This window comes from Lissotriton helveticus, chromosome 8, assembly GCF_964261635.1.
Source record: "Lissotriton helveticus chromosome 8, aLisHel1.1, whole genome shotgun sequence".
Taxonomy (NCBI): Eukaryota; Metazoa; Chordata; class Amphibia; order Caudata; family Salamandridae; genus Lissotriton; species Lissotriton helveticus.
The window spans coordinates 1,227,866,531-1,227,890,690 of record NC_136069.1 but is presented as its reverse complement, the minus strand read 5'-3'; the positions used below and the strand labels follow the sequence as shown (position 1 = coordinate 1,227,890,690).

Here is a 24,160-nt window from a genome sequence, read left to right as displayed (position 1 = left end):
AGCTAGAGTATTTTCTTAAGCCATTTCAAAATGGAAAAAAAGGAGGCTGTAAGCTTGGAGACCTGCGGTGTCAGGGAGAGAATATTAACGATAATGAAACCTTGATTCTCAACTTTATCCACCGGTGCGGGTAAAGGCTGGCTCCCCAGAGATCAGGGTTATTTCCCAGGATCAGGACTACGATTTTATCGCCATTGAGTTTGAGGGCGTTTCTGTTCATCCAAAGGGCGACATTAGCCAAGCCTTGCCTGAGAGGGGAAGGATCTTTATTTCGAACATCAGATAGTGAGAAAATAATGTGAGAATCATCTGCATACGAAAACACAGTGAGACCAGATTTCTCAATCGCATCCATCAAGGGGCGTAAGTAGATGTTAAACAACTGAGGGCTCAAACTAGACCACTGCGGAACTCCCGAATTCAGAGTTAAAGTAGTGGAAATGTTTTGGTAGCTGATGAGACCTGAAATGTTCGATCCTTCTGAAAAGAAGATAACCACTTCAAAGCAGTGCCCACAATGCCTGAAGGATCCGGTCTATCCAAATGATTGGAGTGTGAGACCGTATCAAAGGCCACACTTAAATCTTAGAGGATAAGGGCGGCTGTCCCACCAGAATCGAGTTATTGCCTCAGAAATTCTGTGACTCCAAGTAGGGCGGATTCGGTGCTGAAACCCACTCTGAACTTCCCCCTTGCCACTCATGTGTCATTGTCTCAATATACATTTTTCAGTAGTCATGCCACAAACATTTGTGTTTTGGTAGAAGTAGTCCGATGTTTTCAGCCTCAGCGTATCCCTATGTTAATAGATACTAGGTTGTAACATCTTTCATATGGGCTTACTGTCTTTGTTTTGGGCCCCCGAGAGTAGGACTGCATCCCAATAATCTATGTTAGCGCCTCTTGTGCCTCTATGTCACTGTGCATATAGTACAGTGCCCGTAGCTTCAGCCTATTTTTAAAGGTAGATCTTCATTTGGATACTTGTTGGTAATTAGTTGTGTTTTAATCCATGGCAATACTTCTTTTGGCTAGCCGAACACCAGTTGGAATGCCAATTGGGTATATCTGCACTTCATCTTTTGTTGCTTGGATCTAGGCATTAGGCCAAATAGACATGTCTCAAGATTGCACATATTGTGTTGGTTTGTGAGTTTATCGTATCGTATTGTGTGATGATCCATTGCCAGATTTCAGTATTGATCAGAAAGGACCAGGGCATTTCTGTAAAGTACTCTCCCTCACCTTTACAATTTGGGCATATGCTTGGTGTTCCAGGGTACATTTTTTGTAATCTTGGCAGCATCAAATATGTTTGATGCAGTATATTGTGCTGCAGTCTTTTGAATGTCGGATTTCTGAAACCCATAGTAAGTAATGCCTGTACCCTTATTTGTTTATTATCTTCTCATTCCCCACTAAGGTCGTTGACTCATTTGAGTCACGGTGTCTCCAAAGTCACCCTGTCATCTTATTCTATTGAACGGGTACGATACAAGAATACCAGAATACAGTAGTGAGAATATCTTCAGACATATACATTGTGTCCCACGTAGCGCCCCTAAAATGGTTTAGAACACACTATTTGTATCAGATGCTATTTCTGTTTGACGTTGTGGCATACAACCATTAAGTCAACTACACACTTGGGGTCAGATGTGATCTGTCTGAGTCAGAAAGTACTAATCCCTTGAAGAATTTACAATTCACGATAGAGTACAACTGGCTAAGTCTTCGTGAGAGGAAAACGGGAAAGATACTGAAGGGCGAGTGTTCTGTGGAGACATATAAGGGGGAAATATCCCTCAGGACAAGAACCCTCACTCACCATTAGGTGACATGCTTCATCATATAGGCTCCCTCCTCATACCGAGGTGTGGGCTATGACTCCCCTATGGGAGGAGCTGAGGTGTTTTCTCCAAGAATGAGCGTAAACAGAGGGTGTGTGAGGGGCAGAGAGTCTGCCATCTCCTTCAGGGACGTTCCAAGTAGTTTCAGCTGGGCACCACAAGATGGTCCAAGAGCATGGAGAGTGCACATTACTTTTTTGCACAATAGTTTCACGTTTCCCTCTTAAAGAAGAGGGACGTTGAACATCGGGCCACACAGTTCCAGTGGTGTCTTGTATAATTTCACTTTTATCACCTTTTTACAGTGTGACTGGATATTTCGGTCCTGACGAATGTTTGTGTGCAGAAACATGTTGACCTAATGTACTAGGTATATCTGTTGAATCCCTACCCGTCTTGCATTTTAACCATGTTGCTGTGACCACCTAATACATTTTCAGTGGACTCCGACAGACATTTTTATATCACACCCTTCACACTTTAATGCACTCTGCCCCTCACTCACCCTCTGATTGATGGGTGTTATGCTTGAATTAAGCTCAACCACTGGTGATTACTCAGGTTCGCATACCAGTCCATCATTATTTTTTACACCATGATGTCTCAGTTTGGTTCCAGCCATATGGAAACGAGTCTTGACCCTTTTCCAGTATGAACAGTTCAGACTAAATTGTCAGGTCAATTCTTCCCTGAACCAGAACACAAGCAACTCAAGACTGGTTTTGTCCTTATTAGGGCTCATCAGTCACGTATAGCTTGGTTCCAGTAGCACAGTGCGCATCGGATCCACGTCTGGGTATACCTGTCCCACTTAGAGCATAGCACTGAAGTATACAAAAACGGGTTGGATGGAATGCTTGAATTAATCTCAGCCAATGGTAATTACTTGGGTCGCATCCTAGGCTCTCTCTCATATAGATATAGATATAGATATAGAGATATATAGCATACAACCTTATACAATACTAATTTTAATGTAAGTGCAGATATAATATTTTTTCCAGCTTCCTTGTGACTCCTTTTCCCCTTCACTGTTTTCCCTTTACCATTGCTGAACACACAAACAATATATTTTCCAGAGTTTTCTGCCTTATTTTCATTTTCGTTCAGTTTCTTGTGAATTGCGTTTGGAATCTAGCTCACAAGTCTTGTTTATTTTTATAACCGACTGAGGCTACCTTTGAATGCTTTCTCCTGTTCCCTGCTCCTTGCGGTGACACCCCCATCTTAGGGTCAGTAGGGAACATATTCTGTTGGAATTCCACTGCCCTATCTCTCCCTCATTTTCTTACCTTACATTTGTGGGATTTGTCCCTTGTGGTTTTTTTTCTTTACTTTGTACTGAGAGTATCACGGTCAGCTTGAGTAAAGTACCTTTTAAGGCCTTTTGTCATCATCGTAACAAAAGGGATGGGTGACCTGAAAGCCACCTAACATGGTGGAAGGGTATGAGGTGGTGTAGTTGAACTGTGCATGCACCTGCATTTCATTATTAACCCATTTTGTAGTAGATTCTTTAACTTGGCATGCAGGGCTGGGTATTGCTTGAATCTGAATGAAATGGCTCACGTGTCTGCTAGTGCAAGGGCTGTTTTGGTGTGTAAATTATACTTCTTGTTGGCTTATTCCCATACCCTCCCATTCCCATTTTCACACAAAGTGGTAGATTTCTTCTAGCAGTGCTTTACAGTATAATTGAATATTCACAGTATAGGATGTTCCCAGTCTTCACTAAAAGTGGTCCTAATTTTCGTCTAATTCCCCATTAAAGTTTGTATTGATTTGCTACTAGATTTTTTATCTTTTTGAAGGATGTCAAGCTGTTATTCTTTGTTTAGTTTAAATAATAAGAATTTCTGTGTTTCCTCCATCCAGGAAAAAAAAAGTCAAAGTTTAAGAATTTCAAAAAGTTCTTTGTTATAAAGAAACGTAAAGAGGCTTTACCATCTCTAGACAAGAGTGGGCTGAAACCAAGCCAGTCTACCAGCGATGTCACGTTTCCGGAATCTATGCATATGGACGATGATTCTGAAGATGAAACGGGGTATGGCATTTTTTTACAGCTGCTTATCTGCCGTTCAAAGGTGAAGGCCATTGGGCCGTGTTTGACTTAATATTTCAAATTCAAAGGGAAAGATTAATTGCATACATAGTTGAAAAAACATGCATCTCAATGTTACCTTGTTCATGGTCCCCCTACTAGCCCTCATTTAACACTACTAAGCAAATGTGAGAGACAAGGGCGTTCTTCTATCCTGTCAAAGTTTAAATATCGATCTATACTTCTACTGACTCCACAGTATCAACTATCATCAAGGTGAATACATGTGGAGTTATTAATTGTCAATCTGTGCTTCAGTATGTGTGCCCTCCATGAGTACATGTTGATAGTTGGTATTTGTGGAGTTGATATATGTGTAGATCGATTTAGTTGTGATATTGTGGCATACAACCGAAACCAGTTGTTGGAATAAAATCCACAATTACCTTATGTCCCCAGTACCTAGCTTTACTACTGACTGGATGCATTTGACTTAAGTTGCTGATGATAGGCAGATGGTGAAGTGGAATTTGATTGGTACTTCTATCTACAGCAGTACACAAGTTGATAGTATACAGCCTCAAAACCTTGTTTTGGTGCCACCTTCCTTCCAATCCTGCCAGTTACCATCACATAGGTACTCAATCTTTAATTTATTGTTGTCAAGCAAAAATGTTGTTTCCTTAATTTACTTGTTCATGTTAAATTAGAAAACATTTGTAGTACATCCAGCTCATGTAATACACGCAGGTCAACAAGCACCTGGTGGTGCCCCGGTATGGAGAATTTCATCATTTTTGTAAAAAGAATTTCTCAAGACCTGGGATGCTACATGGGTTTTCCACTGGATGTTCCTTGACCTGGCTCTCCTGCTGTCCGCCTCTTAGAACTGGAGTATGGGTAATTTTTGGGTGATAATATACATAGGGTCTTTTCTCCCAAGGTTTTTTTTTCTCACATATTATTTTTCGAACACAAAGCTTTATTTATTTTTCCTTTGGTCTGGTGTATTCTGCATCTATTTTCTGTTTACTGCACATCGAAGAATGCTCAGCATTTCATAAGGCTTTCCCCCCAGCTGTCCATCAAGAAATGTGTGTAGGGATTAGTTAACTTTAATTAACAAGCACACCATATTCTAGTTTTATGATTTTTTACAGGAGATTGCTGACTTGTAAGCAGGAACATAACTAGTTACTTAAAGATCACTGAGACGAACTGGGAGGGCTCAGGCCAGTTGTTTGTGCTTCTCCCTGGCATTAAATGGTCCTTTGCGCACCTTTGTTAGGGAGAGGAGTTTGTCCTTAATTCTATCCACATCATTGAAAAGGTTGTTTTTTTGCTATGAATTATTTAGTGGAATTCAACATGTTTAGAAGTTCTGCGGGACAAGGGAACAGTTTATCTGGACCCCCAGCAGTACACTTATATTGATTGATAGGTTTCAGGATATTCTTCTTCATATCGATTCTAGAACTTCTCTAGAAGTTTATTCTGAGGTTTGTAGGTTCCCTAAAAATGACCCCTCTAATAAATGGATCCTGCTGTGGTACTATTAGTCTATAATTCATAGGGTCAACCCCAATCCTTAAAAGGGTTTTGTATGTTTGGTCTCCAGGACTCTTTGATATAACTGAGTGGCTGCCTGTCAGGTCTGTCACAATACATGGAGAGGTGTGGGGACAACAGGCATGATGGTGCTCCTCTGCATCGAGCTCTGGTACTAGTTGTAGGTGCAGAAATTGTGTAGTTGTCCACCTATTGGGCCAATGTCCTAATGTGATGCATGAACAGTAGGATCATGATCACGTATATTAGATTCTTGACAGGTGGCATCCCAACGTCTCCTGGTCCTGCAGATGACTAGAATCATCAGGATTATAGTATATAGAAGATGAGAATCCACCTCATGGAAAGCCACCTTCGCATGATCTGTGACCCCTCTTTCAGCAGGACAGGGGAGTGATAATCTAGAATTTTCAGCACCTAATAAACAGCAGCTAGGAGATCCCTTCTTGCATTACGTTTAGTCACAAACCATACGTGATGCCATTCAGTGATCCTTTTTGGACTGAACTTCAACTCTGAGCTTCAAAGGGATAAGTGGAGATCTGGGAAAATCTCACTAATACAAAGGTGCAGTATACAATTCTCAAATATTTGTTCCCATTGTTCTCTCCCTTTTGTGAATGGAGTTTGCTAATGAATCTGTTATATAATTTGTTACACTCTCAGTAGTGTCATTATTAGAAGGAGAAAGAAAGCCTGTGGTACCAGAGGAGGCTTGGGAAAACACTTTGAAGGGGAATAAGTTGCTACTTAGGATTAATGCTTTGCAGACTTCATGATAATAAACATAGCAACAAGTAACCTTTCAGGTAGTGCTTGTTTAAATAAATACTCATATTTCATAGTGCTATAAAATAGCAAGTGGTGTTATTTCCCAATATGATGATGATCATTACATCAACCAGAGGAGGATGAAGATCGAAATTCTGAGTTTTCCATTCCTGGAATTCTACCCCTGTGACACGCATGTTGCACATAGATCTCCACATTGGGCGAGTAACTCACTGAGCTATGTTACTTGTTATGACAAAGCACTCCATGCCTTTTTACCTCCAATCATGAACTAAAAGTGTAAAAAAAAAGGGGGGGGCGGGTGATTTGTGTTTTTTTTTAAAGTGCTAACCAATTAATTTCCAGCTAAATACAAAACATATATGCGCTCTCTTCAGAATTTTCAGCACTTTATTTTGGCCAATAATCCACTAGCACTCACAGTGATTTATTGAATTGCTTAAAAGCTATATAAAAACTGTCATTTAACACTACAATTTAGAGTGCAATATCTGAGATTAAAAAGAGCAATTTGATTTGGACAGGTACATCATCACAAGTGAGAATGCTCTTCTGTGTGTCTTATTACAGGCATCCCAAAAGTCGCAAAATTTAAGAGACAAAATCATAATCAGAACGTGAGTCTTTTCCTTGAGCGGCTTCTCCTGGAGCTTTTAGGACTGATCCTTGAAACAAAACAAGAATAGACATGGTATGACTGATCAGTAGAGGGAGGATAGAGTGAGTGAGGTAATTCTGAATCTCACCATTGGGGTTTGTGGCACTAAGGCTGTAATTAACCTTGGGGACTGGGGAAAATCAAGAAAATGACTACATTGACACAACAGATGGATCTTAAGAGCTTTCTGAAACACATAGCAATTCTTTCTGAGACAAAGATTGTGAGGTAACATGCCCCTCAGTTGGGGACATACGATGGAAGAGGCACATCCATCACATATAGATGACTTAAAAGTTGGAGCCTGGAGCTTGCACAGTGACCCAGACCATAATAAGCATGCTGAGGTATATCCAATCATTTTGTCCTGAAAGATGTTTGGTCCTACATTGTGCAAGGCTTTATGGGCATTACAGAGGATCTATAAACTGTGTCTGCTGAGCTGCAGGGAGCCAATAAAGGGATCAGACAGCCATATTCAGAACACCATGAAGTTTACAAGTGGAGTACACCAGAAGGCCCAGATAACTATAATTGGCATACTCCAACCAGGACACAATCCCCACATTCACTACTGAAGTTCCAAGGTGAGTGGGTTCGATTTTTCTGGGAGAGAAAATAGTATACATGGATTGATTATGAAATGCCGAGTAACACTCATCCATGATAAAAATAAAAAATAAATGTTAACTCTGCCAGCTTTATTGTACCACAGTGGGAAATCCCTTGGCATAGACGCTTCCAAGATTCAGTTTTGCTATATTGTAATGTTTGCTTCTCAATTGTTATGGATTGACTGTTGGCATACTTCCAGGAGAAGCTAACATTCCCAAATCCTCTTAAGGGTGTAACATGCAGCTATTTTGGGTCTGTCATAAATAACCCCTTGAAAGAGCCATAACATAAAGCCCATCACCGACAGTATAACATATAGGAGGACTGTCTTCCTCAGGTCCATGTTCCTATAAAAGATCAAATGTAACATATGTCCACTTGGCAAAGGTATTAAGACCTGATGGCTCTGTCAGAAGAAAAGGTAGGAATGGAAAGAAGCTGTTGGTCAAGGAAGATAGCAAATTGACCAGGGAGAACGCTACTTTAAGAGAATGCATCAGGACTAATAAAAAGTGTTGGTAGAATTTTCTGAGTACTGATATTTTTCCTATGCCCTTTTTGAAAACACTCTTGTGTGTTGAGGTAGTTGGATGTAGAAAAATGTAGGGTCCTAGGACAAGGGGAGAAGGGGAGAGAAGTTACCTCTCCCCCTGTATCCTTGCAACTTTTCTTGGCCTTGCTATCTCCAGAGCTACTTTGGCAAGCTGTGGTACGGGCAGACCTGTGGACCTGACTTTCCATCTTCTGTACAGAATCATTGTATGTAAGACGACATCCATTAATTTCTCGCTCATCAACTAATTTATCTAATTGGTTTATGAAAACACCTGTTTGATGTCTCTTATAGCACGAATACCAGCCTGAGAATGAGCAAACTGAAGGCTAGAGTTGGCGATTGAGTAGTCATCAGAGCTGAGATGTCCAGAAAATTGAGCTCGGCTAAATTCTGCCTGGGTCGCTGGAATCGCACTTGCTGAAAGGTCTTGTTTTCAGACCCATAGATTTAACTTGGGAGCCATACTATAGCACATTGATGGTTAATAGGGTCTTATCAGAGGAGGGACAGAAGTCTGCTGCTAATGGACATTATTTGTGCAGTTTATTCCCTCCTTCCTGCATGATAGAAAGTACAAAGTCAAAAGAAGGTTGGGGTCCGCTGTGTATCCCTTTTACTCACAACATCCCTGTACTTGAATCTTAACTATATGCACTTATTTTCCACATGCAGTAGAAGTTTGTATCCTGAATAAACAACGATTATGGCATCCTGTGAAATGCTTTCCTGATCAGTTGATCAAAGTATTCCTTTATGCCTTTCTCCTCCTAAGAATACCAACGGTTTTGCATTAATTCAGGAAACTAAAGTCATCTTTCTAATTCTTCTAGCTGCAGGCTAAAAATCACCAATACCATAACTTCAAAATCTGTACTATACTGTGTAGGGATGGAAATTCTCTCACAGCTCTGAAGATTCTGCTCTTAGATTCTTTTTTTTCTTCTTGCCTGCTCTGAGATTTTCCCCCTTTGATCTTAATATCACAGTCCACTGGAAATGCTACACATTTCCTGTTTGCTCCTCTATAAAGCCTTCTCTGAACAGGGGTTACACCCAAAATGTACCTCTGCCTTTAATGCAGGATGACTACTGTCCCTTCACTAAGCTACGGGAAAACCGTTGATAGTGGCCTAATTTTCAATACAAAGCGCAGGACTTCTTTACTTGTACATCTAGGACAGGTTCTAATGCCCCATGTATTGAAATTCCATTCATTTCCGATAACTGTGGTCCTTCTCTTCTTTCTGTGCCATGATGGCAATAACGTGAAGTATGATTATATATGTTCATGGCTGTGTATGCTATATGAATGGTGTTATCTGATTGCAGCACAATACAGTGGTTCCCCTTTAAGTTGCCTTGGCTCTGTAGCCTGTATGGGAGGACTGGGAGAATCGGCATACAAATTCCCCATGGCAACTCTGTCCTTCTGTCTACCATATATGGCTTACCCCGCTCAGGATATCTAACCTTAGTCTACATGAGCATACTTTCCTGTGGCCATCTGTGGCATCCTTGTTTGTGCTGCAGTTGGAGATTGTAATTGTAAAGTGTATTTATATAGCTTTTACTACTCTTGATGAAGCATTGGATTGCTGTATGGTGAGTAGCACACTACTCCAGAACCCAAGATTAGAGTTAATGTTTAGTAATAGGAGTTTATTATTTTTTCCATTTGCATTAGTTGAGTTAGATTTGTGCTCTTGATTTCTTGTGTGTTTAGTAGAGTTTAGAGTAGGGATAGAAGGCTGGGAATGGATTTGAAAGGGTAAGGAGTAAGTTAATTTCGTAAGTAGTGGTTTTGCTTGTCTGTTAGTTAGGTGACATGGTTGGGTGAAGTTTGAGAAAGATATTAGGGAGTTTATAGTAGTCAGAAAGGTTTGAGATGAGTCAGAGAGAGGATGGATGAGACAAAGGTGGAAGGGAGTTTTTGTAAATGTTTTTTGTTTTTATACAAAACTGAAATTAACTTATACATACATATTTACAAGTTACACTTCGTAAGGTTTTAGTGGCTGGTGTAAACCCCTCTATATAAATATCGATACATACATAGAATCAATAATATTTATATGCTCTGATGGCAAATTTGTCTTATGGTGAGAATGCAACTTTTTCCCAAACCTAATTAACTTTTACATATACACATGACATTTCTTTTAAGTTTTAATAGTGGGTATAAATATATATATATGTGTGTGTCAAAACAATTCCCTTGCAGGCATAGAGTGACGCATAAATTATGCAAAAAAGAAGGAGAGAACTCTGGGTAGTTCCCAAGTTTAGGTGGAAGGCAGCTCCTGTATAGAGCACCCTCAACACCAGCGACACTCTAAATTTGCTCACCTCAAATGTCTGCTTTTCTATCAAAGTTTTTAAGCATAGGATTAGCACAGTGCTATCCACGCCGAGATAAAAATGGACAAAGTCTTTTGCCATTTGTACAGCAAAGTCTTTAAGCATAGGATTAGCACCGTGCTATCCATACCGAGCTGTAAAATGACAAAAGCCATTTACCACTCCAGGCACAATATTACAGCTTTGGATTAGTAAAATACCATCCAAGCCAACCTGAAATGAATAAAAGCAACCTCTGACAAGTGTTTTGCTGTCATTACAGCTCTTCGGAGAGGTTTAGCTTTGTCCAGACACAAGGAAGCACCCAGTATAAGTCAAAACAATTCCCTTGCAGGCATAGAGTGACGCATAAATTATGCAAAAAAGAAGGAGAGAACTCTGGGTAGTTCCCAAGTTTAGGTGGAAGGCAGCTCCTGTATAGAGCACCAGCGACACTCTAAATTTGCTCACCACAAATGTCTGCTTTTCTATCAAAGTTTTTTTTTTTTTCACAACAAATTTTTTATTGTTTAAGTAGGCAAAGCAATCACGTGGCTCCCCACAGCCAGAGATTACCACCACATATCATAACCATCAATCAATCAATCATAGGCATTTATAGAGCGCTCTACTTACCCGGAGGGTCTCAAGGCGCTAGGGGGGGGGGGGGGGGGGTGCTGCTACTGCCCGAACAGCCAGGTGTTGAGCTTCTTCCTGAAGGCGAGGTGGTCTTGGGTCAGGCGCAGGTGGGTCGGGAGGGAGTTCCAGGTCTTGGCGGCCAGGTAGGAGAAGGACCTTCCTCCTGCATTTCAGAATTGTGCATAGCTTAATCAATGACAAGAGGAGAAAAGAAAAACAAACCCCCCCACCCCACCTTCAACCAACTGCCCATCTACCCACCCCTTATCCCTCCCTAACCCCTTGCACGTGATCACAACAAGCTATCAGTACATGACATTTGTGTGCTTGAGAGGGCGCGACCCCTCAGGCTTCAGGGTCCTCTACAACCTGCATATCCTCGTCTCGGTCTGTCGGGGGGGTCCAGGAACAACCCCCTATACTCCGCCCAACGTTTCCAGATTTTATAGTGTTTGCGGGGGCATCCTCTGGCCTCAAATACCGGGCGTTCCAACCCCATGAAGAAGTCTAGACCCGCCTTCCATGCACACAGCGGGGGGGCCCTCGTTCCCTTCCACGCCCTAGCTAGATCCCTTTTTGCGACCACCAACCCCAGTAAAAGCAGGTGGCGCTTGTAAATATTCCCGCCAACCCCCTCTAGTACATGAAGGAGCCCCAATCGGGGGGTACGGGGCAGATCCCACCCCAATACCTCAGACAAGCATCCCCAAACACCACTCCAGAATCTAGTCAGGCCCGCACACGACCACACGGTATGCAGTAGCGTACCCCTCTCAGCTCCACAGCGCAGGCAGTCCGGCGACACAATCAGGCCCGCTTTCCACAATCTTTGCCGGGTGTAATAGGCCCTGTGTAAGTATTTAAATTGGATAAGTCTGAGTCGTATTGCTATTGCTGTCCCTCTCGGGGATTCTAGCGCCTCCCTCCAATCATCCTCATCTAGCGGTCCAACATCCCTTTCCCACGTCACCTTAAGGGGAAGTAGGGAGGAAGAACAGTGTGTCACCAGTGTTTGGTATATTTTAGACACTTTCTTATCTCCCAGGTCGCCCATGAAGACCTTCGCCTCTATGGGGCTGAACTCTGGCAACGATTCCAGACCTACGAGACTAGGCTCCAGGGCATGCCGGAGCTGCAAATAGCGAAAAAATTGCGTCTTGGGCATGTGGAACTCGGTACTGAGCTCCTGGAAGGATTTGAGGGCGCCCCCGGTCAGCACGTGTCCTAGGGATGAGATCCCAACCGCATCCCATCCAGCAAACCCCTGCAGCGAGGCCAGCCCGGGGAGCCTCCCGTTCCCCCATAATGGGGTCTCCGCTGTCAATCTGCCCCACCAACCCATGCGACGCAACGCCTGCCGCCACACTATAAATACCACCTGTGCAGTACGCGGCAGCCCGCGCCTCAACCTGGCAGAGTACAGAATCGTGTGCAGCGTATTATCGCCCATCAATGAGCGCTCTAGGGCGTAGGCGGGGTCTCCTCTGTCCCCGTACCACCACTCGTTGAGTACCAACAAGTGGGCGGCCTGATAATAGGACAACAGGTCGGACGTGGCCATACCACCACAGTATGTGGATAGGAAGCATGTTCGCAACGCCACCCTAGCTGCCCCTTCAGCCCAGAGGAAGCGGCTCAGCACAGAGTTAACCTGGCGAAACCACTTGGGCGCGATGGGGTGGGGGTGGTTCTGTATCTGGTATAGGAGGCGCGGTAGCGCGACCATCTTAAAGATCGCCGACCTGCCGAATATGGTAAGAGGCATTCGAGACCATGTTTTGACATCCGTCTGGACTTTTTCCCACACCGGTACGACGTTGCGTTCCCACGCCACGTCGGCTGATTCAGTGAGGAACACCCCCAGGTATTTCAGTCCCCCAGCCGCCTCCTGCAATGTCGCTGCCCATGGGTCAGCCACCACTCCACCTCCCAACACCCACAGGGTGGACTTTCGTGGGTTTAGAAACAGGCCCGAGACCTCACCAAAGATGCGCATAATCTCCAGAACTCGGGGGCCCGACCTGCGCAAGTCAGTAAGAAAAAAGAGGACATCATCCGCGTATAACGCGATTCTGTCGGTGACGTGTCCTCCCCATTCAAAGCCCCGCATCTGTGCGTCGATACGCACCCAGGAGGCCAGAGGCTCCATCGCCAACGCAAATAGATAAGGAGAGAGCGGGCACCCCTGTCGGGTCCTGCGGCCAATCGAAAATTTCTCGGAGACCGCCCCCGAGACTCGCACAGACGCTGTGATATCGGTGTAGAGCAGTTTGACGTAGGAGATGAATACCGGACCCAGGTTTAAGTGCGGCAGGAGCGCAAACAGGTAGTTCCAGCTGACTGAGTCAAAGGCTCTATCTATATCTGCCAATAGTAGGGCCGCTCCTTCTCCCTTGGCCCCCATAGCATCAACCGCCGCTTGTGCCCGCCTAATATTATGCCTTGTCGCTCTATGTGGCATAAAGCCGGCCTGGTCCGGATGAACCAGGTCAGTCACATACGGGAGCAATCGGTTAGCCAAGGCTTTAGCCAGCAGCTTGGCCTCGATATTAAGTAAGGAGATCGGGCGATAAGACTCCGGCCTGTCCGGGGGCCTACCAGGCTTCTGAAAGATCACCACCTCGGCATGACGCCAATCAGCAGGCAGTCTACCTCGTGATCGTGCCACCTCCAGCGCAGCACGGTAGTGGGACCCCAGTTGGAGATGGAAGGTTTTATAGAATTCGCAGGGGAAGCCACTAGGTCCAGGTGCCTTCCCAGTATTAAGCTGCCCCAGCGCGTCTCCCAGTTCCTCCGCTGTAAGGGGAAGGTCCAGCGCTTTCCTAGTTTTGTCAGAGACCGTCTTCGGAGGCAGGTCTCTAATAAACTTATCTATCCCATCGGCCGAGAGACAGTCCCGTGCAGCGTATTACTCCTTATAGTAGAGGGCAAAGCTCGCCGCCAGCTCCGACGGGTCCGTGATCACCACCCCATGTACGTCGGCGAGGCCCGGAAGTGTAATCGGTTGGAAAGTACGCTGGCACAGTCTATGAAGCATAGAACAGGATTTGTCCCCCCATTGGTAGATTCTGCTCCGCGTGGCTAGCCAAGCCTGTCGAGCCTCATCTAGGAGCACAGAAGCGTATGATTGTTGCGCCTGCAGGAGCAACCTTACCGCCACCTCGTCTCCACCCTCCTGACACTGCCGTTCCAGACGTCCCACCTGCGCTGCTGCCTCAGTAATCGCTTCCCTACGCTGACTGCGCGCCGCCGCACACCATGCAATATCCACCCCTCGCAAGGTGGGCTTCATAGCCTCCCAAACCACGACTGCATCCATCTCCTCTACCAGGTTCTCCCGCCAATAATGCGCAAATGCACCGCGCAGGTGTTGAACATATACGGCCTGCTGAAGGTGCACCGGGGACATTCTCCAGCGGAACTGTTGACGTGCCCTCCGCAGTCCCATCCTTACTGCTACCGGGGAGTGATCCGACAACCCTCTAGGTAATATTTCGGTCTCCCACACCCTGTCAAGAAAAGCATGGGGCATAAAGACATAATCCAGGCGTGAAAACGAACCATGCACTGCCGAAACATACGTAAAATCTCGCGCCCTATGATGCATATGTCGCCACACATCTGCCCAGCCCATCCCATCCACCAGTGCATTCAACCGGGTAGGGGCAGCCGCTGTCAACCCCCCCTGCAATCTCCGACGATCCAGACATACATCCATAACGTCATTCCAGTCACCCCCCAGCACTGCCAAGGATTCCGGAATATCCGCCCACACTGCAAACAACTTCTCAGACAGGGACCATTGCAACGGGGGAGGAGCATAGACACTACCAAAGACCACAGGTTCCGTCCCTACCATCCCCTTAATGAAGACGTATCGACCCTGTGGGTCAGACCATTGTTTCTCATGGACATACGCTAGCCTGCGGTGCACTAGTATAGCAACTCCTCTGGACCCCCTCGAGAATCCAGCATGATACACCTGTTGATAACCAAACCTTTGCAGGCTAAGCACTTTTGTCCCCAACATGTGTGTTATCCAGTATTAGGGTATCTTTCATAGATTCACATGCCTGAATCATTCCCCGTCGTCAAGGCGGGAGTCCCACGGTAAATAATATATATAATAGCAGTGCCTAAAATTTCTTGTAGTAGGCTGGAAAAGCCCAAAGGCCTAACTAGGCCTCAAAACTTAGCAGCCTATCTACATCATTATGTAAAAAGACCTGAAATAGTAGCCTCAGCCAATCAGCTGTCCTCACCCTCTAGAACCTTCCCAGCCCAGGCAGTTCTCCTCAGATTTTCACCGCACTTCGTGTGTAAGGGAGTCTCCCTGAGTGCCTACTCAGTTTTTTGATCTTCAAACCTTAAAATGTCGGAAAAGAAGGCTCTTTTCAAACCTTGTGGGACCTGCTTCAAGAAGAGAGTCCATGTAGATGACAAGCACTCTGACTGTATATATTGCCTGCACCCTTCACATGTGGTGAAGGACTGTCGAATTTGCCGTACCTTCCCTCAGAAAACCATCAGGGATAGGGAGGCAAGGGTTCTTTTGTGGTTGAAGTCTTCATCCACAGATGATTAGGACAAAGCCTCTACTTCTAGCAAGAGAGCTAGATCCACAGAGAATGCTTCTCCTGAGAGACAGAAAAAGTTAAAAACCTCTCAGAAAGCTTCAGAACCCTCTAAGAGTGCACCGGCTTCTTCAACTGTGAGTACAACCCAGGCTAAGACTATCTCTCTGGTGTCTGTACCTACTACTACTTGGACTTCTACCTCCTCTTCTACTTCTATGGTTACCACTTCAGCTATTACGTCACCTTTGATGTCTGTACCACCATTGCTGTCTAAATCCAAGTTACCGTCGTCGAAATCCTTCTCAACGAAGGCCCCGTCGACTAAATCTTCTGCTCCGTCGACGACCACAAGGCCGTCGTCGACGAAACCATTGACGCCAAAGGACTCGTCGTCAAAGCCACCATCGACGGCCTCGTCGTCCACGAAGACATCATCGACGGTCTCGTCGACGAAGAACTCGTCGACGAACACTCCAACGTCGAACCCGTCGACGAAGGCCTCGTCGACGAAGACACCATCGACGGTCCCGACGACGAAGGCCTCGTCGGCGAAGACACCATCGACGGTCCCGACGACGAAGGACTCGTCGACGAAGATACCATCGACGGTCCCGACGACGAGGGACCCGTCGACGACATCATCGACGGTTCCGACGACGAAGGTCTCGTCGACGAAGACATTATCGACGGTCCCGACTACGAAGGACTCGTCGACGACGATACCATTGACAGCCTCGTCGACGGCAAGATCTTTTACATTGACAGGACCGTCGACGGAGAATCCGTTTACCGGGTCTTCTGCTCATCGAATGCATGGTTCCCCTCCAGCAAAGATACAATTCACTCATTTTCAAATGAAAACGTATAAACGGAAGGATTATTCCCATATTTCTCCACTTTTGCCATCGCACATTTTGGAGACATACATGCAAGAAGAGTCGGATGAAGGGGAAGAGGATGATGGTCCCTTTGGGATTGCCCGTCACCCTTCTCAATTAAATATTAAATATCAGGAGGATGATGAAGAGGAAGTTCAAGAACAATATATGCATGACGTTTATTCAACACCATATCAGTCCCCTCATACTAGACCTCCTCGGTCTGAGGACACGACACATTTACCAACTTCCTTAATACAGGATTTGCAGGCTATGTTGGCAGATTATCGCCAGAGATTTCCATCCAATGAAGGTGCGCCTGCTGGATCACCTGTTCCAGTTACTGTGCCAAGACCTCCGTCGCCAAGAGCTCCATTGTCGCCACAACAACATACTGCTCCACTTCCTCAAGTTGTAGACAGTTCTTCCAATGATGGTGAAGACAGCAGGGAAGAGGGAGAGTTACCGGATAACACTCCGGTGGATCCTTGGGAGGATTATATCATCCCTACGCCTTCTCCACCTCCTCCCCGTCCTTCAGACTCTCCACCTGAAGATATTGGAGGTTTCCACAATATTATGCAGAGAGCTGCTAATCGATTTGAGTTAGTTGTCACAGTTGAGCAGTCGGACTGCTTTTTACATGACTTTAAAGAGGGATATCGGAGAGTGGTCAGGGCCATACCTATTATTGATTATATATGGAAGGAAGGCCTCAACATAATGAAAACTCCAGCTTCCATTCCGGCAGTCTTGCCAAGGATAGACAAAAAGTATCGAGCACCATCTGATACTCCTGCTTGTTTAATCGGTCATCCTCGACCGGATTCGGTCATTTCTCAGGCTGCGCAGCAGAAGTCCAAAAATCCTTCTGCTCCCATTTCAACGCCACCTGACAAAGAGGGAAGAAGGCTTGATGCAATTGGAAAGAAGTTTTCAGCAAATGCAGCAGCATCCATTACGGCTGCTAATTCATTAGCTATCCTGGCTCGTTATGATAGACAAATGTGGTCTGAGCTCACGGAATATCTTGAATTGATCCCGGAGGATCAACAGATGGAGGTGCGCAGAATTGTGGAAGAAGGCGAAAGGGCGGCATCAGAAATTATTGATTGCGCCCTGGACATTTCTAATACCAACTTTAGACAATTGGCTGGAGCAATTGTGCTTAGATGTCAAGGTTGGCTCAAGGCAACCACTTTCAGACCTGAGGTCCAAACCAAAATCTTGGACATGTCATTCGATGGTGAGTCATTGTATGGGAAGCACATTGATGACGCTTTATTGGCTATTAAAACTGATACCGATACAGCTAAATCTCTGGGAACCCTGCAATACAAGAGGGGGTCCTTTAGAGGAGCAAGAGGCCGTGGTTACTCATCAAGAGGCAATTATTCCAACCAACAAAATCGACAGTATCAATCCAACTACAACAAGCCCTATTACCAATCTTCTTACAGGCAGCCTGCCTCTGGTTCTTTCTCTCGGCAAGGAGGGAAACGACGCTCAGGCAATCAAGGGCGAGATTCTAACAAGCGCCAATGAGCTTTGCCGGATGTCAGCCACTCACCTTTCCCTTCCCGTGGGCGCCAAGATTTCCGCCTTTTACCACCAATGGCGGAAGATAACTTCAGATCAGTGGGTCCTGGATTTGGTCAGCAAGGGACACACTTTGGAGTTTTTGCAGAAGCCTCCAACAACGCCGCCCAGGGGTCCCCCTCCCCCTCGTCTGCGCTTACTCTTCAAAGAAGCCTTAAAGATGCAACGCAAGAATGCGATAGAACGAGTCCCTCCTTCTCAAAAAGGGATGGGGTTTTATTCTCGCTTCTTCCTCGTGGAGAAAAATTCGGAAGAGTGGCGTCCGATATTGGATCTGCGCAAACTCAACAAATATCTAAAGAAACAGAGTTTCCGCATGGTGACGTTGAAGGACATTCTGAATTGTCTCAACGAAGGGGACTTTCTGGCTTCTCTGGATATGCAAGACGCATATTTCCACATCCCTATTCACCCGAACCACCGCAAATTCCTAAGGTTTCAAGTGGCCGGCGTCCATTTCCAGTTCAAAGTGCTCCCGTTCGGCCTCAAATCGGCCCCCAGAATATTCACCAAATGCCTGGCTCCAGTGGCTGCAATGTTGAGGTCCCTGGGAATGCAGGTGTTCCCATACCTCGACGACTGGCTGTTAAAAGGTCCAACCAGAAAATCGACAATGGAAGCGGTCAGCAGAACGCTTTCACTTTTCTCGAATCTAGGACTGACCCTCAATTCAAAGAAATCTCAGCTCCAACCTCGTCAACAATTGACTTTTCTGGGTGCAGTCTTGGACACATGCCAGTGCAAGGCATACCTGATACAGGAGCGACAAAACAAGCTCGTAAAACTAGCAAAACAGATATCCGCAAAAAAGTCACTTTCAGTTCGGATATATGCTTCCCTTCTGGGGATGTGTTCATCTGCGATCAACCTCATTCCTATGGCAAGGCTCAGAATGAGACCGTTGCAGGAAGAGTTACTTCGTCAGTGGAAGCAGGTCGAGGGATCATTCGACGACCGCATCAAAGTCGCTGTCAAAATGAAACAGGCTCTTCTCTGGTGGTCAAAGGCACACAACTTGTCGCCGGGACTCACCTTTCTCCAAGAGATTCCGGAGTTTACCCTGACTACGGATGCGTCCATGGAAGGTTGGGGAGGTCACCTTCAGGACCTTTGGATCCAGGGAAGATGGTCTCATCAGTACCAACAGATGCACATCAACATCTTGGAACTAAGGGCCATTTTTCTTTCCCTACAAGCTTTTCTACCAAGGATTGTGAATTTGTCCGTGCTGGTGCGTACGGACAATACCACCAGCATGTTCTACATAACCAAACAGGGAGGAACGAAATCTCTTACCCTGTCACTGCAAGCTCAGGAGATGTGGGAATGGGCCCTAAGTCACGGCATATCCCTCAGGGCAGAGCATGTACAAGGGGTTCGCAACTCTCTAGCAGACAGTCTCAGCAGAACGTTTATGGCCTGTCACGAGTGGGAACTCAAACAACATCAAGTAGAGAAAATTTTTCGGCTTTGGGGGAAGCCGACGCTGGATTTGTTTGCCACACAGCAGAACAGCAAGTGCCTGTTTTATGCCAGCAGATTCCCAGGACGGGGGTCAAGAGGGAACGCCCTCCTGATGAGATGGACCAGAATGTTTGCGTACGCTTATCCTCCGATTCCGCTCATTCCCAGGGTGCTGCAAAAGATGAAGAGGGAACACTGCACCCTCATCCTCATTGCTCCACGTTGGCCAAGGCAATTTTGGTTTCAGGAGCTTCTCCTACTATCTCAACAACCTCCGTTTCGGCTCAGACCGACAGTGTCGATGCTGACAAGAGAGGGAGGTCAAATCCATCATCCAGATCCTCAATCGCTGCACTTGCACGCTTGGCTCCTGACTTCCTAGAGTTCAAAGACCTAAACATCTCCTCGGACTGCAGGGAGATATTGTCACAAGCACGTGCGCAAAGTACCATCAAAACATATCGTTTCAAGTGGAAGAGGTTCTGTTCATGGTGTGGAGATAATGAGGTTCATCCACTTCAGGCTCCTCCTGAAGCCATCCTTCCATACCTACTGTCATTGGCTAAGTCAGGTCTAGCCTTTTCTTCTATTAAAGTGCATCTGGCAGCAATTTCCAGATTCAGGAAGAATTCCAACAAACCATCCTTATGTTCATCCTCTTTGATCAAACAATTCCTTAAAGGACTATTCCGGGCTTTCCCTCCAGTTCGTCCTCCTCCTCCGGAGTGGGATCTTAATGTTGTTCTTTCCCAACTTCTGAAAAGGCCTTTTGAACCGATCCATAAAGCAGAACTGAAGTTTTTGACTTGGAAAGTTGCAATCCTGTTGGCTCTTATTTCTGCTCGCAGAGTGAGTGAAATACAGGCATTCACTATTACTCACCCTTTTCTGCAATTCTCGAAGGACTTTGTTACGCTTAGGACCAATCCAAAATTCATTCCTAAAGTGCCAACTCAATTCCACATTAATCAACCGGTCAAACTCAGAACCTTTTTCCCGGATCCAAAAACTCCTGCAGAGAGGGTTTTACATTCTCTGGATGTGAAAAGGTGTTTGAAATTTTATCTGCAGAAAACAAAAGACATCCGTAAATCTACACAACTTTTTGTTGCCTATGGAAGAACCACCTTCGGTCAAGCTGTCACAAAAGCAACTATTGCCAGGTGGTTGTCTTCTACAATTACCTTCTGTCATGACAAGGCCAACAGACCTTTATCAAGGAAGGTCAAAGCTCATTCCACAAGAACAGTGTCGACATCTACGGCCCTTTTCGCTGGAGTGACGCTGGAGAACATTTGCCGAGCTGCTACTTGGAAAAGTGTCCACACTTTTACCGAACATTACTGTCTGCAGTCGGCGGTTCAGGATGACACAGCTGTTGGTGATGCAGTGTTGCAGCATCTTCTTCACTAAGGTTGGATAGCTTATAGTCTTTCTTATACTGCTTTAAAGTTTACATATTTATAATGCTGTCCTATCAGTCATATTTTGAAGGTTTTGATGCATATGTTATGTTAAACAGGTTTTGTACTCTATTACCTTCCTGGTTGAGTGGGGATAGATATATGTTTTTTCTTTGTCTCCCACCTTCCTCTATCGACAGACATGATGTTACTGCTTGCTATTCTGATTCAGGCATGTGAATCTCTGAAAGATACCCTAATACTGGATAAGAGAACGAGTTACTTACCTGTAACTACGGTTATCCAGTATTGGTATCTTTCATAGATTCACATGCACCCACCCTCCTCCCCGGTAGGGCAGTTCTTTCTATGGATACTAATTCTCACTTGTGCTGGGAAAATCTAAGGAGAACTGCCTGGGCTGGGAAGGTTCTAGAGGGTGAGGACAGCTGATTGGCTGAGGCTACTATTTCAGGTCTTTTTACATAATGATGTAGATAGGCTGCTAAGTTTTGAGGCCTAGTTAGGCCTTTGGGCTTTTCCAGCCTACTACAAGAAATTTTAGGCACTGCTATTATATATATTATTTACCGTGGGACTCCCGCCTCGACGACGGGGAATGATTCAGGCATGTGAATCTATGAAAGATACCAATACTGGATAACCGTAGTTACAGGTAAGTAACTTGTTTTCTTTCTTGCAACAAGAGCACATCAGCCACCTCCCTCTTCCCCCACCGCAAGACAGCGCCCCGCTTGATCTTGTCGAGCATCCCCCTCACATTCCAAGTTATTACTCGTATGGACTCCCTGGGGAGCCCCGACGGCGCTGTGTCAGCCATTATCAAGTGAAATGGACCCATCCAGCCTCCAGTGCCCCGCCCCTCCACACATCTCAAGCATCAGCAATACATTGGAAATCACGTGCATTTCACCCCTTACGCCCTTACTCCCCGTAACAACAACAACCCCCTCCCCCACCCCTACCCCAACCCAACCTACCCTGGCCCACCCCTCCTTACTTCCATACCCCTCACCCCTATACCTCATAAAACACTGAAGTATCTGTCACGGCATGGGTGTCCTCAGGCCCAAAACATAGTTCCCAAGGCCAACCATACCAATGGATCCCAACTACCCCTTCAAACAGTACGAACTCCCCCCTCCCCTGACAACTCCCACCAACGTAGGAGGCAAGTAGCCCCTATCAGGAGCACCCCGAACCCCACCCTCCCCACCCCTCCCGTAAAGAGACAAACAAGTCGATTAGCCACAACCAGGGGTGCAGCAGGCAGCCCTCAATACAGCAAAGTATTAGGAGACAGCTCCTCTCCATCTGGAGCCCTCATCATTCCCAGCAGAATGTACAGCCCCACAGTATGTCATCATCCCTTGCCAGTTTGATCGGGGGCGTCTTGTGTCCCCGCAGGAGAACCACTCCTCGAGGCAGAACGTCTTCTAGATCGAGACCGTCTGTGTCGTGCGGCCCGGGCCGTCTGGTCCCCCCTGTCCTGCGATGAGTCTCTCGATCTGCCCGGGTTCAATCCCGGCTGAGCATGGGGCCCGACGTTCACAGTTTCATCGGTCCACTTGAAGACCTCCTCCGGCGCGTCAAAGAAATGGGTGCGGGATTGAAAGACCACCCGGAGGCGGGCCGGATAGAGCAAGGAATATTGGATCTTTAGGCCCCGAAGTTTCGCCTTGGCGGCGATGAATGAATGCCGCTGCTGTTGCACAAGCCTAGTATAATCCGGGAAGATCATGATCTTATGGTTCTCAAAAAGAAGGGAGTCTTTTGCCCTGGCTTCCCGCAATATCGTGTCCCTGTCGTGAAAGTTCAGGAGCCGAGCGATCACCGGTCTAGGCCTCTCTCCCGCCGGCGGTTTCTGGGTCAGGGCTCTATGGGCGCGTTCAATCACGAAGCAACGGGACAGGACGTCCGGGGGGAGCCAACTCTCCAGCCACTGGGATAGAAATTGTTCCATGTGCCCCTTCTCACATCCCTCCGGAAAGCCCACAAAGCGGAGGTTATTTCTGCGCGCCCGTCCTTCCGCATCCTCCACCCTGAGCGCCAAGCCCCGCTGAATGTTCTCCATCGCCGCCATCTTCTTTTTCAGGGTCCCCACATTGTCCTCCACAACCGAAATCCGCGATTCTGTCTCTGTTATCCGTGCAACGGCGTTGCGCAGGTCTTGGCGCAATAGGGTCACGTCGGCTCCAACTGCCCCAATCTTGGCATCCAGCATGTCCCTGGACTGGGTAATGGCCGCCATAAGCGCTGCGTTGTCGGGGCCCGACCCCGGACCACCAGATGCTCCGGAGCCTCCACTCGGGCCCGTAAACTTGTCGATGGGTCCCTGCTTGGCAGGCCCTCCCCCACCTCTGGTCATGATCCGGCACTATCCGGGGCTACCGCCTCACAGACCTCTCAGTGACGGGTCTCACGGCACCAATGGTCACCACCAACACCGGACCACCTCCACGGGGCTGCCGAGGGGGCCGATGGGGCAATCCACCGAATTCAGGGTCTCTGCTCCCAGGCGGTTCAAGCCACGGCTGTCCTCCGCCAAACACTCGCAGCAGGCGATTGGGGGGTCCCCCACACCACAGTCCGTCACCCCAGGGCGATCAAATGCGGCAACAGTTCCACCAGCTCCACCGCTCGTCGCTCAGTGACCTAGGGGCTCGACGCGCGCACCCCCTCCCTCTCTCACACCAGTGTACCGGCACTCGGGATATCAAGCACCAGGGGGGGGCCCCCCAACTCTAGTGGGACAGGTCCGCGCACGAGCCCCCAGGTCCAGATCGTATGCAAAGTCTCACTCGGGGGGGCCCACTCCAACAGCAGTCTCGCTGCTGCCCGCACTGTACCTTCGGTGACGGAGGTCGCCAAACTCGAGTCCCCGGCTCCTGCTGCCCGAAGTAGGCCGCAGCTCCGTCACTGCACCTCTGTGGCACCGGGACCCTCTCCACCTCCGCGGGGCCGTTGTACACTGCCTTCCGTTGCTCCGCTGACTGCGCAGGCCCCAAATCGCGGGTCCCGCCTCTCCACCAGCCTGCCGACCAAGGGCGCTTCCGGTCGGGGATCACCAAACTCGAGCCCCGGCTGCCCACGATGCGGATAGGCCTCAGAATGTCGCCTCCGGTATTTCTACCGCCAGAGCTCTTGGAATCCCGATTCTT

The 24,160-nt window shown here is 46.8% G+C and overlaps 1 protein-coding gene across 6 annotated transcripts in view; it reads left to right on the top strand.

Annotated features, from left to right (window-relative positions):
• Positions 1-24,160, top strand: part of CRACDL (CRACD like) — a 494,359-nt gene that overhangs the window by 299,027 nt on the left and 171,172 nt on the right. For all 6 annotated transcript variants that reach the window (XM_078658203.1, XM_078658205.1, XM_078658204.1 and 3 more), the window contains exon 3: positions 3,726-3,894. In XM_078658203.1, the coding sequence (XP_078514329.1) occupies positions 3,726-3,894 (169 nt within the window). The remainder of the gene's footprint in view (positions 1-3,725; positions 3,895-24,160) is intronic.